At 50.7% G+C, this 20193-nt stretch overlaps 2 protein-coding genes across 2 annotated transcripts; both read right to left on the reverse strand.

Moving 5' to 3' along the window:
* Nucleotides 1-15: 15 nt before the first annotated feature.
* On the reverse strand, nt 16-10964 carry LOC128278242 (SEC14-like protein 2). The gene is made up of 6 exons (XM_053016924.1): nt 10905-10964; nt 9937-10103; nt 2432-2501; nt 1162-1966; nt 742-896; nt 16-651 (listed from the first exon to the last, which is right to left on the reverse strand). The coding sequence occupies exons 2-6, from the start codon at nt 9988-9990 to the stop codon at nt 479-481; spliced, it is 1257 nt and encodes a 418-aa protein (XP_052872884.1). The 5' UTR covers nt 9991-10103; nt 10905-10964; the 3' UTR covers nt 16-478.
* A 228-nt stretch (nt 10965-11192) lies between these two features.
* Nucleotides 11193-19127, reverse strand: LOC128268680 (cyclin-T). The gene is made up of 10 exons (XM_053005857.1): nt 18822-19127; nt 18635-18752; nt 18345-18555; nt 18237-18282; nt 18062-18152; nt 17775-17936; nt 17514-17700; nt 15684-17429; nt 14560-15611; nt 11193-14481 (listed from the first exon to the last, which is right to left on the reverse strand). Exons 1-10 carry the CDS (start codon nt 18998-19000, stop codon nt 14008-14010), a joined length of 4266 nt encoding a protein of 1421 aa, XP_052861817.1. The 5' UTR covers nt 19001-19127; the 3' UTR covers nt 11193-14007.
* Nucleotides 19128-20193: the final 1066 nt, after the last annotated feature.

Here is a 20193-nt window from a genome sequence, read left to right on the forward strand (position 1 = left end):
TTTGATCGACTACAATTAACACCCATTTTATTTTACAGACCCCCTTCGGCGTTTGAAACGATACGATTTAAATCTATAAGTACCACAGTAACTGCCGTGCGCTTCATTTATCACCAGTCTATATTAATACACAATCTGTCTTATGTACTAACGCATGGAGGCGGCACCCCGAAATTATAAGAACACGGTCTTACTCGCGATTTCGGCTACGTATCACCGGGGCCCGGATTCAATTGTCCCTCCAAGTGTAAGACTGTTGGAAACAATTATTTAATTTATTTCACCTAGTAAGCCCCCCGTCATGTTGTGATAAAAAAGTTCTCCGTTCTTGTGTGCCAAATTGGAAGGAATTAAAACAGAAATAATCTTTGGTAGAGAACAGTTTTTTGTAGAATGCTTCCATTTCAGTTGGTTCAGAATCTTTCTGCAACTTCCATTTTCCACCCCGCGGGCGTAGCTACTAGGTACCAGGTATTGACTAGGCGGGCAGATCGTTTTCGTGATCTTCGCTCGCTTCCGGATCCGTTTCCTCTGTCACGGCAATCGGGGCCACCGTTTGCTCCACATCGCTCAGCGGTGCCGTCATGAGGACGGAGTAGCGAATTTTCTTCGTCTTGAAGTACGAATACGAATTGTCAAACAGGACGTGATCTAATTGGGGTGGAGTAAATCAAGAGTTCAATAAAATTAAACCTTCGAACACCGCAACAACTCCGTCCAGTGTCCACTCTCGATACTTACAAGTGCATCCCGGCTGGCAGGTGATGAAGCCGGACTCGTCGACCTGATGCGAGGATACGCGCTTCAGCGGCACCTCGATGTTAGCTTCGTCCGTTTTCTTGTTGACGCACTTGACCCCAAACTTGATGTCGTGGTCGAACGTCCGGAATTCCCATCTGGCGAAAGGAATGACCGCGAATAACGTGTTAATTGCTTTACGGTAGAGCGAATGCCTTCTTCTATGTTGTACAATATGGGCGTGTGTGGATCGGTTCAATAAATATGAGTCTTTAAGACAAATATTATTGGCATTCCGCAGACCAACCATGTGTGGCGTATGTTTACCGGAAAAATCAACCTTTCGACGCACCCCACCTCAAACATCGGCCTCGGTCTTGTTATCGTAAACCGTTACACACCCAACAGTGAAACTATACTCACTTCAGAAAACAGCCCATATCCTCACAGTCAAAGGTCAGCTTTAGCTTGCTACCCTTCCGAATTTCCGTCTCGGTGAACGTCAGGTTGTTGTTGAAGCTATCCTCCTTCGACGTGTACATGGACTTCGGCACTTTGCCGCCCCAGCAAATCTTCTGCTCACACTTCGGATTGCCGTCCGGGTCAGTCTGAGTGCCCCCGAAATACGCCGGGATCTGGTCCGGGTCGCACCGCTCCAGTATGGCCGGCAGCCACTTGTTGCGGTCCAGCTTGTAGATGCGAATCTTGTCGATCGTGTACTCACCCAAGAACTTCTTCACCATGTTGTACGCGAAGGCGAACACCTTCGGTGCGTTGATGATGTAGCAACACTTGAGGATCTCCGGGTAGTTGGCTTCGTACATTTTGATCAGCGAAATCACGACCTCGCTCGCCGGCCGCCAGATGTACTGCTTCAACTGGAACTGTTCCATATCGAACACCACCACAAACTGGCGACTGTTCGGGTTGCTCGTCTTTTGGCTCTGCTCGTACGCCAGCTGCATGTAGCCCTCAAGGGCCTGCATCGTCATACGGATAATATCGGCCCGGGACACGGTGTGCAGCAGGCCCCAAATGTCGAAACCGGCGAACGGAATGATGATGATCGGGGAGCCCTCCTTATCGTACCCGGACACACCGTGCGGGCTGTAATCGCGTAGTATCTGGGGCGTTGGCCATTTGGCGATCTCATCTGTATTCCAGCGCTCGCGGAACTTCACCGAATCACGCAACATCTTCTCGGCCGCTTCCGGATTCCAGTTGCGTGCTAGTGATTAAAACCGCCATTATTGTGTGTTGTATTGTTTGTCACTTCTGTCAAGCCTATTGGAATTTCAATTCCAATCTGGGGAAAACAATCCATTTTTGAAACTAGCTATCCACCCGAATGACCACCCCGTTTGCCTTGAAAGAGGTTCTCAGTTAAGCTTTTGCCACCGAACCAAAGTTCTAGCGAAAATTGTTCTAGCCACGAAATTAAAAAACGAAACTGAAAACAATTACTACCATGAGGTCGCACACGCTACACAAAAACAAAAGCTGGCAACACCAACAATGGTAATAATTTGAAATATGTGTCTCTTCGCGCAACGGTTAATTAGTATCAATAGAAGGCACAACTCTGAACCGGTTCCGGACAGTTCAGTCCATGCACTCACGCAGTGCAGCTAGCTCCACGGCTCATTAGAGCAACCAGGGTTAAAACGCCGACCAACCACTCGGTTACACTTACCTCGCAGCCAACGCAACAGATAGTAGTCATCGTGCTCCGGTTTTAGTACATCTGCCACCTTGCGGCGAAACTGTAGCGAGAAAAGAAGAAACGAGCGGTCAGAAATGAAGGTTAGATTCAATGGCATTTGGTTTTCTCGGACCAGCTAGCGGATAGCGAGTTTCGAAAATGTCCTAACACGGTCACCGCTCACAGGTTGTACCTGTATCTCGCTATTTAGTTCAATATCGTAGTACAACACGGATTAAGAATTGAATGTCACTAGTGCCTTCATCCGAGGCCACCAGTGACCCTCGCATTTGTCAGCTGCTGCATCAGCTCAATCACAATTTCTTGAGAAGAACTTGAACTCGGCAGACCTTGGCTCGGCAGCGTTGGATATGCTGGCAGAAGGTTGACAATTAAAACCATCCGAACAAGTTATGGTCATACTAAGAACCGGGCAGAAAAAATGTATGTCCGACCTGTCCCCAAGGTAGAATGCCTCGAATGTTAGACGATGTACACTTGAACTTAGCCCTCGCGTGGTGTAAATCACTGCTAACGGCGTGAATAATTGAATCTCTTCCACTATCAGTCAAATGCACAATTTGCGTAACCCTAGACACCGATTCATCCATTCAAGGCGATATCGTTAGAACTCCAGTACACAGCAATTGTTCGGGTGATGAGGTTAAGGATGTAAAATTAATCTTTGCTTCGACGAAGACGACGCTGCACTTGACGTGACTGACTAATTACCAGTTAACAATGGTTGTGCTTATGCCGTGTAGCAGGGATTATTTTCCAAATTTGAAATCGCACCCCAAGTATGTTAAGTTAATAGCAATAAATCCAAGTGATAAATGAAACACAAACCAGTTCAGAAGAAAGCTAGTGACTTGATCGATTGATCAATTGTCTTCATTGCCTAACGAAATTCGTGAAACGTCCAACCAAGAAAAAACTAAAATCTGTTCATTCATTTTTATTTTTACTTAAGCCAGAAAGATGAGTTTTATATACAAAACATACGATTGGCAGTTGAAAACGAAAACTTTCCCAACCATGAAAATATTTTCGTTTGTTTGCTTTGTTGTTAAGCAGAGCAATCAAAGTATGCATAATAAGCCGATCGATAAAGAATCCACATTCCAAGACAATTTTCCTCTAACCATTCAGGAAAACAATGATTCAATCATCGTTTCATCAATAATTCAATAATCGTTTCATTCGCTATCATCATGGTCCTGTTGGCCGATGCAACGTTCGCATCGGCACAAACTACAAACCGATTGCAATCTACAACAAAGCTAAATTATTCAAAATTGCAAACAAAACTCACTTCAATCGATTTTATTTCGTGCGATTTTAGTTTATTCACCGAAGGCGAGGTATTTCAGATCGACCAAGGTCAACCGGCGCCGTCCGAAGCTAGGGAATTAAACATCAAATACAAAAAGCCGTGTACCGTCAACGGCATTGAATCTTGGCCCATATGTCAGCGTTTAAGTAAACCTACTTCTTGCCATTACAACTCTTGGGCTACACCTTCGCATCGGATGGGACCAAAGGTTAACCACAGGTTTGGCACGCGCAGCACAGTTGCGCATGTAGTAATTATGCAAAACAACCCGGAGAAATGAGCCGCACAGCTGGGTTCAGCAATAAGCTGATCAACCCCTTCGTGACAGGCCATCGAGAGAAGGCGCGAGTAATTAAAATAGCGATTCAGCACTACCGATTACTGGCCGTGGGAAGGCTGTCGGAAAGTGTTCGACGGTGCATCAACAATCGCACCGCCACAATGCGCGGCCTGCAAACCCCGCCGCCGGTGCCACAAACGGTCAATGGCAAAGTAAGGAAGTTGCACCTCGGATTGGATCAAGTCTCAGGAGGGTGTCGAAATAAGCTGACAAAGAATGACTTCCTTTGCCAATTGCCTACCCTTTCAGGGCGGTCGCTTGAAAAGTGACAACAATCGCCTCAAGATCCTTGACGTCGTAAGATCATCAACCTTTAACCTGCCGTACGATCACCTTGCAGCTTTGTGGCATCACAATTGACACTTCGCTGCAGTCTGGCGTGTCAACAATCTTCGACGCGGCTTTTGTGGCTTTCGCTATCGTTGAACCGTGAACTAGCGGATACGTGGGAAGTTCAAACCTCACCAGCAAAATAACTTACTCAACGACCGGTCCGATCAAACCCTAAATTAATAGGATGTACCTGATGGCGTCCGATTCGATACACTTGATGAGAGATGCCTGCGCTCAGAAAGGTCAGCGCTTAGTTATGCTGCCAGCCACGTTTCCTTGGGCAAGGTCAACGATCAACGCTGAACTGTGCCACAATTACTTCATTACGTAAACGACGACCGAACGATAGATGCGGGGGGTGGTGCAGCCCTTGGTTTGGCATATTTATGGCAACTACAGTTGGCCAAAACCATTTACAATCGAACCACGCACCGTTTCACCGAACGGTCGGCGGTCAGTGTCAACAAATAACGAGCAACGGGAGCGGATGTGGTAGCCGGGCAACCGGCAGCCAGGTACATCGATCGCCTTGGAACCGCTGGCATTGGCCTACGCAAGACAAGGGGCCTCCGTGATTGCTCCGTGCGTTTGCGGCAAGTACGGCAGACCCGAGCCGAGCCTTACGCAAACCGGCCACCGATCGGCCGCCACCGTCGCCGCCGCCGCCAATCGACGTTGTCCGCCAAATTGACAGGGAGCTCCAATCGGCCGAAAGTTCGGTTATTTTTGGAAGGGCGTCGGAAAAATGTAAAGACAGCCGAAAACAGTCGCCGTGCCAGTATTGGGCGCTTGTCTTTGGGGCGCGATTATTGTGATTGCGATTACGCCACGACAACAAGATGCGGATGGTAGCGTTCTGGCTGGCCGGACCTTCGGCAGACTGAAGTGAATGTGAAAACCCGGCGCCTGGACTGCACTGGGAATGGATCGGCTGATATCGCAAGACTTGAAAAAAGACAATCACTCTGCACAGACTCTGATGCGGTGAAAGGGAACGGAATGCAATATGTCGTTCATTTTAATTCGACTTGTTGAAAGGAGATTTTGACATTTTCCTATAATTTCGTGGGGATTTCATTTCAGGCTTTTTTGTGGGACGTTTCGAGGCCAAACGTTTGGAAATCGGTAAGGACTGTAATTATTTGATTTTAATATGCACTTCATGTAAAGCCAAACGCCGAACGGTCCTCGTTTCTTGGTCTGTGGTTCTTTGCTACGTCTGCAGCCCATTAGTGTCAGGGTCTCTTCAGGTCGAACATTGTTTGAAGCATTCCGGTACCCGATTGCACAGTCCGGAGGTGTCCGAGTTTCCAAACACAAACTGCAAAACGCACTGTTTTGGCTCACTGTGCGTCCGGGCGATGTATTTAGTGTGTTCAAACTGTTGCCTGCCAAGCACGGGCAGGCGCCATCGGCCAGCGCGGAATTGCAGCGCGATTCACACTCTTAGTATCCGAATGGCGAGGTTCTTCGGCGCTGGGTGCAACGTGCACAACGGAGCACCGCAACGGTTGAGCAAACAAGATGGGGCACAGTGCGCAACCTGCGGACCGCCGTTCGAGGGCCTATTTTTGCGCCGTCGATCCGGGCTCTGGGTACGTCGGTGGCAGTGGTAGTGCAGGAAAGAACAACGGACAAAACGTGAAGCACCGGGGCAGTTTGGCTAGCGTTCGATTGACTTTGACGAGTTGACGTCGAAAAATCGCTCATCATTGCTTCAGAAACATTGTTTTATTGCGAGTCACAAACACATCAAAATCGATCATTGTTTGCTGGCCAAGAAACCAATGAACGTGCACATTTGAGGGGCACCATTTTGCCTCGTCACTTGGCTCCTTAACGGGCCGGAACGGTTGTAAAAATAAAACTTCAATTTCCTCCAATTATTCACCCATCGATTTATTGCGCTTAACCGTGGAGACTCCTTTGAAACGAACAAAGGTGTTACACTGAAAACATTTACGGCCAGCATTAGGCAGAACATTAAGCACAATTAAACCGGACCGGAGGCTAATGAAAATTCGCACCATTGCTCTTCATTAGCCCCTCGCCGGGTTGCGTTTGCGATTTATGCAATTCATATTCATATCCAGTGGCGTCGTAATGGCGAAACATAGTGCAATCGCCGTCGGCAACGGCGTGGTTTGTTTAAAACCTGCCGTCTGTGGAAAGTAGGAAAAGCGATTCCAATTGCAAACGAAAGCCTCTTATTGTCGATAGTATACCAGATACTGTCACCACAGGGTCCTCATCATGATCGTGCGCCACACTAAGTTCCTGGTGCTGTGGTGTGAAATCATGACGATAATGGTGTGTGATAAAACATTTCTTCTGTTGTCTATTGTGGCGCCGTAAGGCTTCACCGAACCAATCCTAACTTTCTTTGCTGTCAAACATAATAAATGATCGGGTGATCCAAGTGCAACTTTGTTGTGAAGCTATCCTAGCGCCATAGAAATTGGAAAACAACACTGGATGCTGCGAATTCCAATCGAAAAAGATGCTTTTCGTGGGTCAAGCAAACAATAACGAACGCCCATGAACCGATCGCGACGGTTAGCAGAGCGCTGAACTACTTCAGATGTCGCCACACCACGACCGCGCCACCCGTATGCAAATGAACGCGCAACTGGCCGCATCGGTGATCGCCACTATCGTCGGGTGGGGTTGGGAAATTCCATCGAACTGATTTTATTAAAACGTCATGTTATGGTCCTTAAAGGTCCGTCTGTAGCAGTTGGCGGAATCACCGGGCGACCGTGAACCGGACCGGGCCAGTTCGCGCAAAAAAGCACGAAAAATAGCGGCCCGCGCATCTGTGTCGTGCATTAGGCGGCGTCGCACCCGCCTCGACGGTGCAACGAGCATAGAAATTATAATGTTTATGCTCCCACCTCATTCCTGCCACAAAACCCGGTTTGATACCACCGCGACGCGGCCAATGGGGAGCGCGGAAAACTGCAGCTGAAGGTGAACAACTTTTTCTACCCAAAGCATTCACTGGCGCCGGCAGAAAGAGAGGAGGCCAGATCGCGCAACAGCATCCACCGTTCATCGATCGGCGCGCCGGAGCCCAACAGCTGTACACCCTGACCGACTATCGGCTGGTGCTGCGTGCATTCAGGCTAGAAAAGGAAAATCATAACGCGCGCCCGCGTCGCCGTTAGGGTGAACGGGAGGTTCGGCCACCGAAGAGGCCACCCTTACAGTGTCGCAGCATTTGCCGGCTCGAAGGTCTTGAAACATCGGCAACAACACGAGCCGGTTGTGGTGGACAACCCTCCTCCGCATGACACAGTGACTTAGTGTCCGGTCTGGTCTGGTGGCTAAATGCATAATGTCGCCGTACGGTCAACGACCAGAACGACATTTGATGGGTTCCGATCTAACGGTTGAATAACGAGAGGCAAATTTCGGAGGAAACAGAAATCGTTGAGTTTAAGTTCCGATCTGATTGGAACTAGAATTGAATGTCTTTCCGGTTTCAAAAGCGATTGAGCGTGAAGGCGATTTTCCACGGTAATGTCCGAAGTTGGACACCGAGTACAGTGTCCCGTGCAACACACGCCTCCCAGTACATTGATATCAATTGACGTGGATAATGCTAAAATAATTGTCAGTTGCGCTGGGCATCTGATATAATTTGCCGCACAATTACAGGAACGGGTATCGGGACGACGGCTAGGGCAAATCAGTGGCCAGCATGCCGCCACACCCGGGACTCAGAACGGGCGCGTGGATCCCTGGGTCTCATTTAGGAGACCGTGGCTTCGATTGCGTAAGTCGGATCAGATGTGTCCGACACCGCCGAGGTAACAATTTCCCGTCATTGTCGTCATCGGCGGTAATGGGCCTGCAATTAATGTGCTTTTACAATTTTTCTCTCAATCATTCTGGCCTCTGCCACGCGTTATCTACTGAATCTTAAAGCTTGATCACGATCAGGCTCGAACTCGTGGTCAGTATTGAAATAAAAATTCACCAACGAATCGGAGTTGATTTACGATCGACCGAACCAAAGTTAGTAAGCGTTCTGGGTGGCTAATGACGAACACTTCTGCTTATTAATATATCCTCAGGTCTGTTTATTATTCCACGCCACCCGCATTCGATTGAACCGGCAACCGGAACCGGCCCATTCCTGGGCACCGGCAACGAACGGGTTCGTCGCTTACCCATCAATAGAAAGACTTCAACGAATAGTTCAAGTCAAAACGACGCTAGATTTGGTGTGGAGTATTTTTAGCCACACTTGTACGAAACCAGCTAATCAACCACCGTCAGCCATGCGGTTTGTGTGTGTTTCATTGCGAAACCGTACTCTGGGTGTCGGAAGCACACGTTCATCCATCGCCAGGGAACCCCACCGCCACCGACATCGGTCGCCGGTGATGCCAACCGGCGACCGTGGCTGAGCTCAAGGTTACGGAAGGAAGTGAATGTAGTTCACAGCGGCCTCGCTTCCAAATATGAGACGAAAGCCAGCATATCGCAGCGCGCACAAGCTGTAAAAAACACGGCGGTAGAAGGCGATTCGTAACGCCGCTGTGTGCTTCCGGCCGGTGGTTTTGCTCGAATAATTTTCGGTCGAGACCGAAAGAGGTCGATCGGGGCGAGTTGGATCGCGCGGTAGATGACTTGTTGTGAACAACAATCTTGCGACTGGGCCCGCAAATTGGAATGGCGCACACCGAACACACCAATTTGTGTTCGAAAACATCGACCGACATCGATTTGACCGAGCTTTTTGTTTTTTTGTGTGTGAAAAATTTTCAAGGTGAACGTCAACGGGGTGTGTGTGTGTGCGCGTGACACGGGTGTTCAAATATCAAACAATCATATCGGTCGGCTATAAATTATCGTATCAGTCGATTGCAATGATTAGATAAGATGCCGTGCTTCGAGCGGCCACCACCGCCGTCATGCGGTTTTAAAGCAACGATGAGAAATCATAGCGTTTGATTTTGCTGTTCTCATCACTTTTAACTGGACGATAAAAACAACCGCAACACAATTAAGCATCATCAGAAGCCAGCCATTGGTGCGCGTGCAGCAAAACACTCTCGACTCGCGGCACGGTGGCGATCTTCGATAAAGCGTCATTTCGACTACTCATACCGCATACCGAAACCGCAACCGGAAGTGAAGTTTTTCTTCTTAATTGTAGCATCCGATCGTCCGCTCAGCGGAACGAAACGGGCCCTTGATGTGCGTACCGCGTGCGTCTGTGTGTACGAGCGATCACTGCGCATCGTTCCGTGAACTGAGGCACCGGGGCTTCATATTTTTATGCCAACTTTCACGGCTCTAGAAGACGTTACAAGCTGCAGCTCACTTTTGAGCCGCTTATCTTCGGGGTTATTTTGAGACACAGACGAAGATCAAACGGGCCCACGACGTTAGTCACCGAAGACAACTGGCAGAAACTTTATCTTATCATGTTCGATAACGAACCCGTTCGGATTAGCCCCGCTTGCCTTGGCTTACCTGCATCAGCGCAAACCGCTCGTCATCTTCCAGAACGGGCATTTTCATCGACATATTGGCCTGTAGATCAATTAAAGCGACGTCTGATTACAAAACTAAGGCAACAACACTAGCCACCTGTCCAGAACGTGCACAACTTTGTTTCTCGGCGCAAACTGTGTTGCTCGCTGGGTTGGGTAAGAAATAAGAAGAGAACAAGATCCATCAGATGCCTTATCAACACAATCACACACGGCAAAAAGCGCCGAAGCGTATCGCTCGAGGTTTGTTGACACAATTGGTTGCACTATGGAACTGCTCCCGAAAGCCCCCCACTGATTGCTTCATTGTGATTGGCCACCCCGGGAGCAATCACCGATTCGATCGTGTGTTTGCGTCCCAAAAACCTTATCTGCCTCGGGAGCGGAAAGTGTTTCTACTGAGCGCGAGCGCACCGTTAGTTTATTCTGCGGTAAGTTTAGGTTTACAAGCGGTAGAGTTTTGAGTTCCGCTCGGCACGGCTCGCATTAAAAATGCAAACGTCGACAAGGCACGCACCGACATCCCGCCCGCCAAGAAAGGTACGGGACGTTCATTAAACACGCGAAAAGAAGCACCATCAACAGGGGGAGAAATTGAAAAGAGAAAAACCAACGGCCACATAAACAATCGCCACAAAACAACTCCGGAACGAAAATGGGGCCACACCGACGACCACACACCGAGGATCCGGCGGCCGCCACGACGGGGTCCATCTATTTGCGCTTCACGCGTTCACCGTTCGGCGTGTGGAAAATGCTAAGTTCTTCGCAACGCAACGCGGCCCGCGCTAATGCAACGCGGCCCGCAGCGTATGCATAATTGAATATCGTATTTAACCGGCGCCCGCGGCCTCCGCGCCCCACACACTCGTCGCTTCACACGCGCCCACGTTCCGGAGTGCGACTCATCGCGTCACGATTGCGTCGCAAACAGGCACACAATTTTACCGTTTTCGATTCGTCAGACTCTACTTGAAGTCCGCGTGCGTCTCTCGCGTTCGGTGGTCCGTCGTTGACTGAGGTTTACGCGGTTCCGCGAGTTCAGCCGAATCGTGTACCGAGCGCGCGCTGCGTCACTGCGCCCAGCAGCGGCGCCGATTTTCACCGGCGCTCGACGGTACAAACACGAACAAACCGATCGCTTTTGAAGTGAAACGGTCAAATGATCGACTTACCAAATGACGGGCGGGCTACTAAATCTAATTGCAATCGATTAAAACACATGGACACACACGGTTCGTTGTTCCAGGTCGTCGGGGCCTCTGTTACCTTTATTTAAACTTAATGAATACCAACGTAAAGATAACCTTATATAGACGTAAAGATAGTTAAGGTATAAATAAGGTAAATATTGATTTCATACGACCGCAGTCTTTAGGCTAACAAATGTACACCAGGAATTCGGGGTATGCAGCATCCGTGTGTCAATTTTTATTCCCGCCACTTTCGTCGATCTTTCTCCCAAGTGCCGCCAGGACTATCTTCCGTTTCTGATTGCCCTTCGACTGCTTTCTAGACAAACAAGATATACACCAATCATTCGATTATTTGTGGGTTACACTACTTTGTCCCCAATGGTTCTGCTTTTCCCGAATCTCGCTGCAGGTTAACGTAATCGCTACAAGCAGAAGTGATCGAGGATCGTGGTACAGAGTCCCGCAATGCACTAATATAGAAGGGTGTGAAAGGTTCGATTTAAGGGTTTAAGGAAAGACACTGCATCCACTGACGCACTCATCTGCTCTGGCTCTGGCACGGAACAAAACAAGTTCGGTGTGTTTTGCTTCAACAACAGGAAAAACTTATTATAGTATCGATTATCCGCTTCACACTCCGCTCACCATCGTCGCGCCTTAGTACGAACTCCTTACTAACTGCTTTGCTCTCACTCTCATGGACTAACTAGTGCCTCGCATCCGAGTTCTTATGACCCATTTCGTCTACTACAGTTTCCCTCTAATTCAGACTTATCGGTTCAAGTGTTTTGTGTAGATTTGTTGTTTTTTTCGTTTCAACAAGAGTGTACAGCATACAATTTGTGAACGTTTTTTTTTTCCTTTTTGTCAATTTTTTAAGCTTTACTCAATATTACGCCCATTATGCTACGCACCACACCACACGGACAACCTGCGCGCAAGCCTTCGTAAGATCAGAATCGTAACGGAAACCATCGATTATCTCCAATGGCGGCTATTAGTTGAGTTTAAAACAAAATCCATGTTTTCGAATGCGTTCGTTTGCGCTGCCTGTAAAGTGCTGATCGTTGATCTCGCACGGAGCAAAACGGAAACGGCCCGCAAGCGACGGCGCAGGTGCTGCGTAGCATCGAAGACATATTTACGGGCTTTTTTTTGCTTGTTTGTTTGCACATTTAGTCAGTGCCAAACCACATTACTGCTGCTTATGCTCTTTCGTTATCAATTGATTTATAAGTGGGATTATACATTCGATTTTGCCAAATTCAAATTTGTAGATATACCTCTTTGTGTTGTTCTCCTTTTTAATGCATACTTGCGTGATATTTTTGGGTATGACGTTAAATTACACGAATAGCTTTTAGCAGTAATAGGTTCAGTGAGTGCATTCCTGTGCGAAAGGAAGCAAGGAGTTTTGTTTGTTTGTTTTTTTTTATTAATGCTCATCATTTGTTTATCCGGCGGCAATCGGCAGTTTGCGCGACGTGCCACCCTTCCGTATTTCAACGTTGTAGTACTATTAGTTCCAGCTTCAATTTCGGACCCCCGTTTTGGTAAAGAGGTACACACCAAGTCCTTCAGCAAACGATAAATGTTGCTGTTGTTGTGCTAACCCGCGGAGGCCGTAAGCCCTCATCAAGCTGGCGATCGTATGTTCGATAGCCCTGTTGTCACTCCGCAACCGCAGCGACACTCTCCTTAAGCCCGAAGCACAGTACAGAAATCTCCCTCGAGACCGTCGGGAAGGCTAAGATAATTGCTTTGCAGTTGTTGTGGCCAAATGCGCTTATATATGTACACACATCCACTCCCGTCCGTTCGGACGACTCCAATATTTTTCCTATCGTTTACGTTTACTAACTCTGCTCTAGGATTAAGTTTGTTTTTGTGTTCCATTTTGTATCTATTTCGTCCTCTTGTTGCTCGCTTCTTTTAAGACAATTCTTTACCGACGGCCATTCATAGGAAAGAAAGTTATACTTCTAAGAAGTTTTCTAATATTGACCCATAATATCGGCCATCGGACACCTCCTTCCGTTTGGGATGTTTCTTTTGCATCGCTCTTTGCCGGCGATCCGCATTGAGTAGCCAGTGTTTAGATACACAGTACCAGATCGTTCCGGCAGCGATTAGTATTCTACGATCGTTCGATCCCGCATAGCTCTGTCGCATAGCTCTGTCGCATAGCTTTTGTCGAAAACTATTGGCAACCATTTACAGATTTTGGATTGCGTTTTATTAGATTTCCTACCCAGGAACAGTCCAGCATCCTCAAGGCTCCGGCGGGAACGGTGCGCTTATAGGCTAGAACCCCTACGAAGTGTGCCCTATATGAAGCCTCTAACGTAACAAATGCAGGGAAACCAATCTTGCAGCAACAATGGCATCCGATCCCGGGGGGGACAGGCTGCCGTGGCGGCCGTCGAATCCGATTGTTAGTTGAGTAAATTGGTTGGCAATTGAGGCGTATCCTAAGGGCCGAACAACTTTTAGCCGATTTTTTTTGTATTGAAAACAAATGGCCGATCAACATTTTTTGTGTGTTTTGTTTTATAAAGATAAATGAGTTGTCATTATTTGCTACAAATTAAATCGGAAGCCGGCAACTTGACGGGTCTAGATTGAAAGAAGAAAAACGAAACCTAAAATAGCAATAGTAGGGTCATAAAATCGCAACAGTTAGGGTTTAAGTAAACGAAATTCCCACCAACAAGGGGTGTCAGTAATGAAGGTGTTCGGTTTCGTGTGGAGGCCTAGTATAGTGCCCCAAAAAAAAAGAAATCCGATCACCACCCGGAATAGTGAGCAGCACACACAGACACCAAACTGTGTACGTGTGCATTTCGTGTGGCTGCCTACTTTTTGCCGCTCTGCTGCTGGCTGGTGGGTGCCGCTGCACCACCCTGCCCTCCGCCACCGTAATAGTACGATGGATGCTGCGACGGTACTTGCATACCCGGTCCCGGTTGCTGCCCGGGAAGCTTACCAGCACCGACACCGGGTGTCGAGTTCATAAACTGCTGATACTGTTGCTGCTGCTGCTGCTGCTGCTGCGAGCCATACTGTCCGTACTGGGAGTAGTATTGTTGCTGTTGCTGTTGCTGTTGCTGCTGTTGTGTCTGTTGTTGTTGCTGCTGTTGCTGTTGCTGTTGCTGCTGGAGTGCACTCAGTGACTGATGTGGCTGTTGCATATACTCAAAACCGGGTGCGGAATGATGATAGCCGTGCATACCACCAACCAGTGATGCTGGGACCGACGTCACCGTTTGGTTTGCGTTGAGCATGGCATATGGCTGTTGCTGTTGCTGCTGCTGAACGTTCGTAAAAGTCTGTCAAAGTGGAAAGCGTGTGGCGTTTTCATTGTGGCGAAGTTTAGGAATCATTTTATAGGACCACACGTAACGTACCTTGTGAGAAGATTTTCCACCGTTGCTGCCAGAAAGGTTGCCGCCACCGGATGTTCCACTGCCGTTCTGTCGACTGCCATGGTCCGCTTTTGATTTACGATCCTTGTCGCGATCTTTATCCTTCTTCTTGCCACTACCGGATGCTCCCGCTACCGCTAACGGAACGCCACCTGGTGCCACCAGATGGGGCACACCACCAACGGGGCCTCCTGCGACCGGCATGGGAATACCGGAACCCGCACCATACACGCTGCCACCGGCAACACCCGGTGCACCAACCGACCCCTCGCTGGCACTGATGTTGTAGTGTTCAATCTTATCCTTAGAGATTTTCAACTTCAACGACGCAGACCCACCGGACGGCGCCGTACCGGGGGCACCGATGGTGGACGCTGGCAGTGAGGACGCACCGGAAAGACGATCTTTTGGAATTTTAATCTTTAACCCGTCGGCACCGGACGATGCATTACCCGCGTGGCCGATGGTAGGACCGGCAGCACCGCCAGCGCCTGCGGCGCCTTCTACCATCGATCGATTGAGCTTGATCTTGATCGGCCCCGGTGGAGGCTCCGGGTGAACGCTGCCGACCACACTGCCCTCGGCACTGCCACCATCCGGCGCCAGCCCTCCCTGCTCGCGATCGCGGTGCTCACGATCGCGATGCTTATCTTTGTCTTTTTTGTGCTTCTTCTTCTCCTCCCGATCGCGATCTTTCGTCTTGTCCTTTTCCTTGTGCTTGTGCTTTTCCTTCTTCTTTTTCTTCTCCCCCTTCGACCGATGCCCACCTTGGTCGGTATCGTCCGAGGGAGAAGCCGCCGTCGACGCCGTGGTCGCCACCGGCGTTTCAGCGACAACGAGTGGTAGCGTTGACGTCGGTGGCACGCTGGCCGTTGCCGGTGTGTCCCCGGGGGGGACCGCTACGTTCGCTGCCACCCACGGGAAGGAAGAAGGTGGACCTCCAGCAGGATCGTGCATACCCGCCGTTCCGCCCTGCAGCATCAAGCCACTCTCGGGGGCCGATTTCGAGTCCATTTGACTCACCGTTGGTGCCGCTTGATCGGACGGTGGCGGCAGCGGTAGTGAAGATTTGGATCCCACGTCGACCGGCAGGGACGTCATACCACCTTCGCCGGTGCCCGGAGGACCTCCTCCTCCTCCTCCGGCATCGTACAACGAGCCAAACTTGGGCGTTTCGTTGAACAAACTTTCCTTCAACAGACTGCTCACGAGCGCCGGATTCGTCTCGATCCCGTTGATGGCCCCGCTATAAAGTGCACCACTCTTGGCCAGCGTTGATGGTTTCGAGTCACTCAGCAGCGGTTGCGACAGCAGCGAGCCCGGATCGTTGAAGCTAAACAACGACGACGTGTCCATCTTATCGAACGTGCTGGCCAGATCGAACGAGGAGTTGAACAGGTGATCCGAGGGTGACGCCGACGACGCCAGGAAGGCGGCAGTGGTCGCCTGCACGGACTCCATTTTGCGGACCTTCTGCTCCCGGAAATCGGTACCATCGTCCTGCCGGATCTGCTCGTTTGCCCCGGAATGGGGGCGCTTGGTCGGCGCGGATGGCGCTTTGCTGTGCTCGGCACCAGCGGCCATCATCGAGGGATCCATGTTCATCGCAGTCGGGGGAAAGTGCGCTCCGAGCGTATTACCATCGAGTGCCCGTTTTAGGCTGCCGCTGGAGTGATTACTGCCCGGCATCGACGGTCCACCCTGAAGCCCTTTCTTGTCGACAAATGACGGATGTTTGTTGCCTCCCGAAGGTGCCTCCGACCGGCGCTCCTTCTTCGTTGTCTCCGATCGTGCTCCCTGAGATCCTGCCATCCCACCAACCGAGCCAATCGAAGCGTTCATTGCGCCATGTTGCTGCTGGTGCTGGTGGTGGTGCTGGTGCTGCTGTTGCAACTGTTGCTGCTGCTGCTTCTTGCTACCTGGCGACCCCTTCGGTGGTTTCAGCAATCGTTCGCCACCGGCACCGTAATGACCGGCGGCGGAGCGTGATTTACTGTTGCCCCCGGTCGGGACCATTCCTTCGTTCTGTGAATCCTTCCAATCGGGGCTGAAAATCGACGACGGTTTGCTCTGTTTCGGCGGTGTACACATTTGCATCTGATCGTTCAACCGTCCGATCGAATCGTCGAGCAACCGGAACGACGAATCGAGCCCGGAAGCCCCGCCGGCGCCACCGGATTGAGAGTGTGTCGCCTTCAGCTGGTGACTGCTGCTGCCCGGGGCCGCTTCGGTCGAGGCAAGATTCGATGCACTGCCACCGCTGCTGCCACGTCCACTCACCGACTGGTTGTAGCTTGGTGGATGGGAAAAGAGGGAAGCGGATTGTTGCTGCTGTTGTTGTTGCTGTTGCTGCTGCTGCTGCTGCTTCATGCTGTTGTACGGTGCGGATGCCGACTGTTGTTTCTGGGGGCCTTTCTGGCCACCGCTACTACTACTGTGACGATCGGCTTTGATCTGATTGTACCCGGAATGCATGGATGAAGCGGCACCGGCCGATGATGCCGATGAACCACCGCCTGGAACTGAAGCAGGAACGTTTGCTCCTCCCGCGGATCCCATCATGGCAGGTTGTCGATTTTTGCCCCCTTCGTGCGCCCCACCATAGCCGGGTGCCCGTTGGGAGGATGAATTCGATGAGCCGGAATTCGCTACCGTTGGTTGCTGCAACCCCCCGGCGGAACGATGACCGGAGAGTGACGGTTGCCCTTTGTTGCTGCTAGAGCCGCTACCGTAATGTTGCTGCTGTCCCGAGGAACTGGATGACGACGATTGGGGCGGTCGTTCCGAGCGACCCGATCTGCTGCTCGAACCGGACGATGATGGAATCTTGTGTTGTTGCTTCATTTGATCGGCTAAAGTTTGCGAGGGATTGCACAGAAAGGTTAGGAACGTTAATCGTGAGATCGTGATCGGAACGCCACCTGGCCAACACTTACAGTTTGAACCCTGCTTCGAATGCGGATGGGAGGAGGACGATGTGGACGTGGGACGGTGATGACTAGAGGCGACCGATGAGGAGCTACTTCCCTCGTCGACACCACGCGGCACGGAAGACGATGATGGGGCTGGCATAATGGCATTACTGCCACTACTACTGCTACCCGTGCGTCGTCCGGATTCCTCCTGCACAAAAGCGGAAATCATCCGTCTCAAACGACACCTTTAACCAACCCGGGGGCCACTATCACACCACTTACCGGCACCTGGTCAGCTCGAATCGATTTCATCTTGCTTTTCAATCGCGTTGGACACCGATCGAATATGTGCAAGAACTCGTCCGTCAGCTGCTTCAGCAGATCGAGCGTCACCGTCTTGTCAACGTAGTGAAACCAGTGGCGACCTTCGTTCGACTGCGGAATCTGTGCCGGGAGTCGAAGCAAGAACCGAAGCGTCCGGAAGGGCGCATGGAAGGAACATAATGACAAAAAGTGTGAATGTTTCTCGTATCACTTCAAACCGACGGAACGCCGGAAGACAGACGCACCTCCCAGCGGGACCATTTGCAAGCCAGGTGAATGCAGAAGCAGGCAACTACCGTCGGTTTGTACTGGAGGCACATGGTTGTAAGGTGTAAGCTGCAAAGGAGAAACGTTGGCCGGGGGTTAGTGTTGTCAACGGACGGCACCGATTTGGAGGGTGCCCCCCCCCGTTTCACGTACCTATTGGATGCCATGAAGTAGGATGTCTGTGCCAAATCTTTGGAAGCTGAAAAAAGACGGAAACCGTAAAACCGCGTTTCGACGAGCCTCCCTTGATTGCCTCTTTACCTTTTACAAGGTGACAAGTTTTCACGACGTGCGTGTGTGGATGGTCGATGGCAACGTCGAAGCCCAACGTTTGCAGAAGTACATTTTCATTAAACACTAAGTCCTGCGCCTGTTCGGCGTAGCTCTCGCGCATCGGGTCCGGCGCCTCGAGGCACAAGCATATGTGCACCACCTTTATGATGTGCTCCAGCTTCCGCGGCTGTTCTTCGACCTACGGGGACGGCGGGACGACGGACGAAAAACACGTGAAGGCAAGATCTGGTCGCTCCGGAGCACATTTTTGGTCTTACCTTTGCTGCAAGGAATAGGGCAGCCGCAGCGATGCTGTTCCGGTGGAACTGGGTGAATGAGTGAAATGCGTAGAAACGGTGCATGTATACGATGGCCGTATTTATGCATAGCTGAGAGCTGGAAAAGGCAACGGAATTCGATTCAAATTAAACTGCATCCGAGAAGACGAGCCCGAAGTGTGCTTACACTTGCAACCGCTGGCCCATGTCCTGTATCAGGTTGGCTGCCCGCTGTCTGTACATAAGCTCCTGGTCCGCATCCATGCCGCACTTGCGGCTCGGTGAGGTGGCGAGCTGCTCGGCAGTAAAGTACCATTTCGAGTCATCATTACTTTTGCTCGTTCCGCTGCTACCACCGGAAGCCATCGGTGGCGCTCGGGGTGACCTGCTGCCGGATGGGTGGTGGTACTGGCGCCGACGGAATCGGGTTCTCGCGGTCGGCCGGAAGCACGATTAGAGCAATGCCCGCGCACACGGTCCAGTGTAGCACGCAATTTTTTCGGGCAAAGTGGTCCTGTTGATAATCTGCAGCGCCGCGGAGAGATCGCTTAAAATCGTTTTCTATTTTGCTGCATGACGCGCTGCTGCCGTATCCGTCTGCTGCTTTGTTGATTGCACGTCTGATGTGAGCGTTGTTTCTACGCCGCCCGAGCCGAGTGCATCAAAGTGTGCACCGCACAAGCCGCAGCCTTGTTTATGTTGCTTCGTTGCCTTTGGAGCGCATATTTCCCTACCGGATGACGTTTTGGGAAAATGTGTACACAATCTGCAATGACCCCGGTGCGTCACGGCCAACGATTCATACCGCTTGACACTTTTACGCACCACAGACGGTACGCGCTTTTACGCACAAACCGCGACTGGCTGGCGGCCTCGCGCTCACCAACACACTCACGGGCGGGACTCGTGCGGACTCAATGCGCACAGGTAAGTTTTGACGCTGTGGCACGCACACACACACACACTCAAGAAATGGGAATGCTTCTGGTAGGAACTGTTGGCAAGCGCGTTTTTTTCAACCTTCGGGCGCCACACACAGGTACGCGTAAGCACGGGTTGGCTTCCCCGGATGGGATCGCTACACTCCACGCGTTACCGTTACAGGTACGGCTGCGCTACACCAGGGAGTGAATATGCGTTCTTTCTTACGTACGGCAAAATATGGCGATTCAATCGCAGCCAAGCGGATGTTATTTTGCTTCGAACGGGCGCACCACGCAGGGCGGAAGGTGGACGGTGGCGGCGGCAGCGGCGGCGACGGTCATACGGCGGTCATATCAGCTGCGCGAGGGCACCGCGAACCGCGCACTCTTACCATACGCAGTGGCGATGGAAGGATTTTCTCGTTCTGTTCGTTTCCTGCCTGCCACACAGTCAAGCGGACAGGGGGAATGTTTTTACATGCAAGCATAAGGGGGAGCAGGCAGGCTGGTACGTGGCTCACTGTGGACCCCCGTTGGCACCCAGTGGCGCTGCGGAAACATTTAGCGGACGGACGCAAGAGATTTCATCATTTGCTCGCTGCCCACCCCAAAGTCACCAATTCCAAGACGCCATTC

The sequence above is a fragment of the Anopheles cruzii genome, chromosome 2 (genome assembly GCF_943734635.1).
Source record: "Anopheles cruzii chromosome 2, idAnoCruzAS_RS32_06, whole genome shotgun sequence".
In the NCBI taxonomy this organism is placed as follows: Eukaryota; Metazoa; Arthropoda; class Insecta; order Diptera; family Culicidae; genus Anopheles; species Anopheles cruzii.

Coding starts and splice junctions, on each gene's coding strand:
- LOC128268680 (XM_053005857.1), bottom strand. CDS start 19,000: ATGGCTTCCGGTGGTAGCAGCGGAACGAGCAAAAGTAATGATGACTCG. Junction 18,556..18,634: donor CCCTATTCCTTGCAGCAAAG/GTAAGACCAAAA, acceptor CCGTCCCCGTAG/GTCGAAGAACAGCCGCGGAA. Junction 15,612..15,683: donor TCCTCCGGGCACCGGCGAAG/GTGGTATGACGT, acceptor CGTCCGATCAAG/CGGCACCAACGGTGAGTCAA.
- LOC128278242 (XM_053016924.1), bottom strand. CDS start 9,990: ATGTCGATGAAAATGCCCGTTCTGGAAGATGACGAGCGGTTTGCGCTG. Junction 1,967..2,431: donor TCTGTTGCGTTGGCTGCGAG/GTAAGTGTAACC, acceptor TTTAATCACTAG/CACGCAACTGGAATCCGGAA. Junction 897..1,161: donor GATATGGGCTGTTTTCTGAA/GTGAGTATAGTT, acceptor TCCTTTCGCCAG/ATGGGAATTCCGGACGTTCG.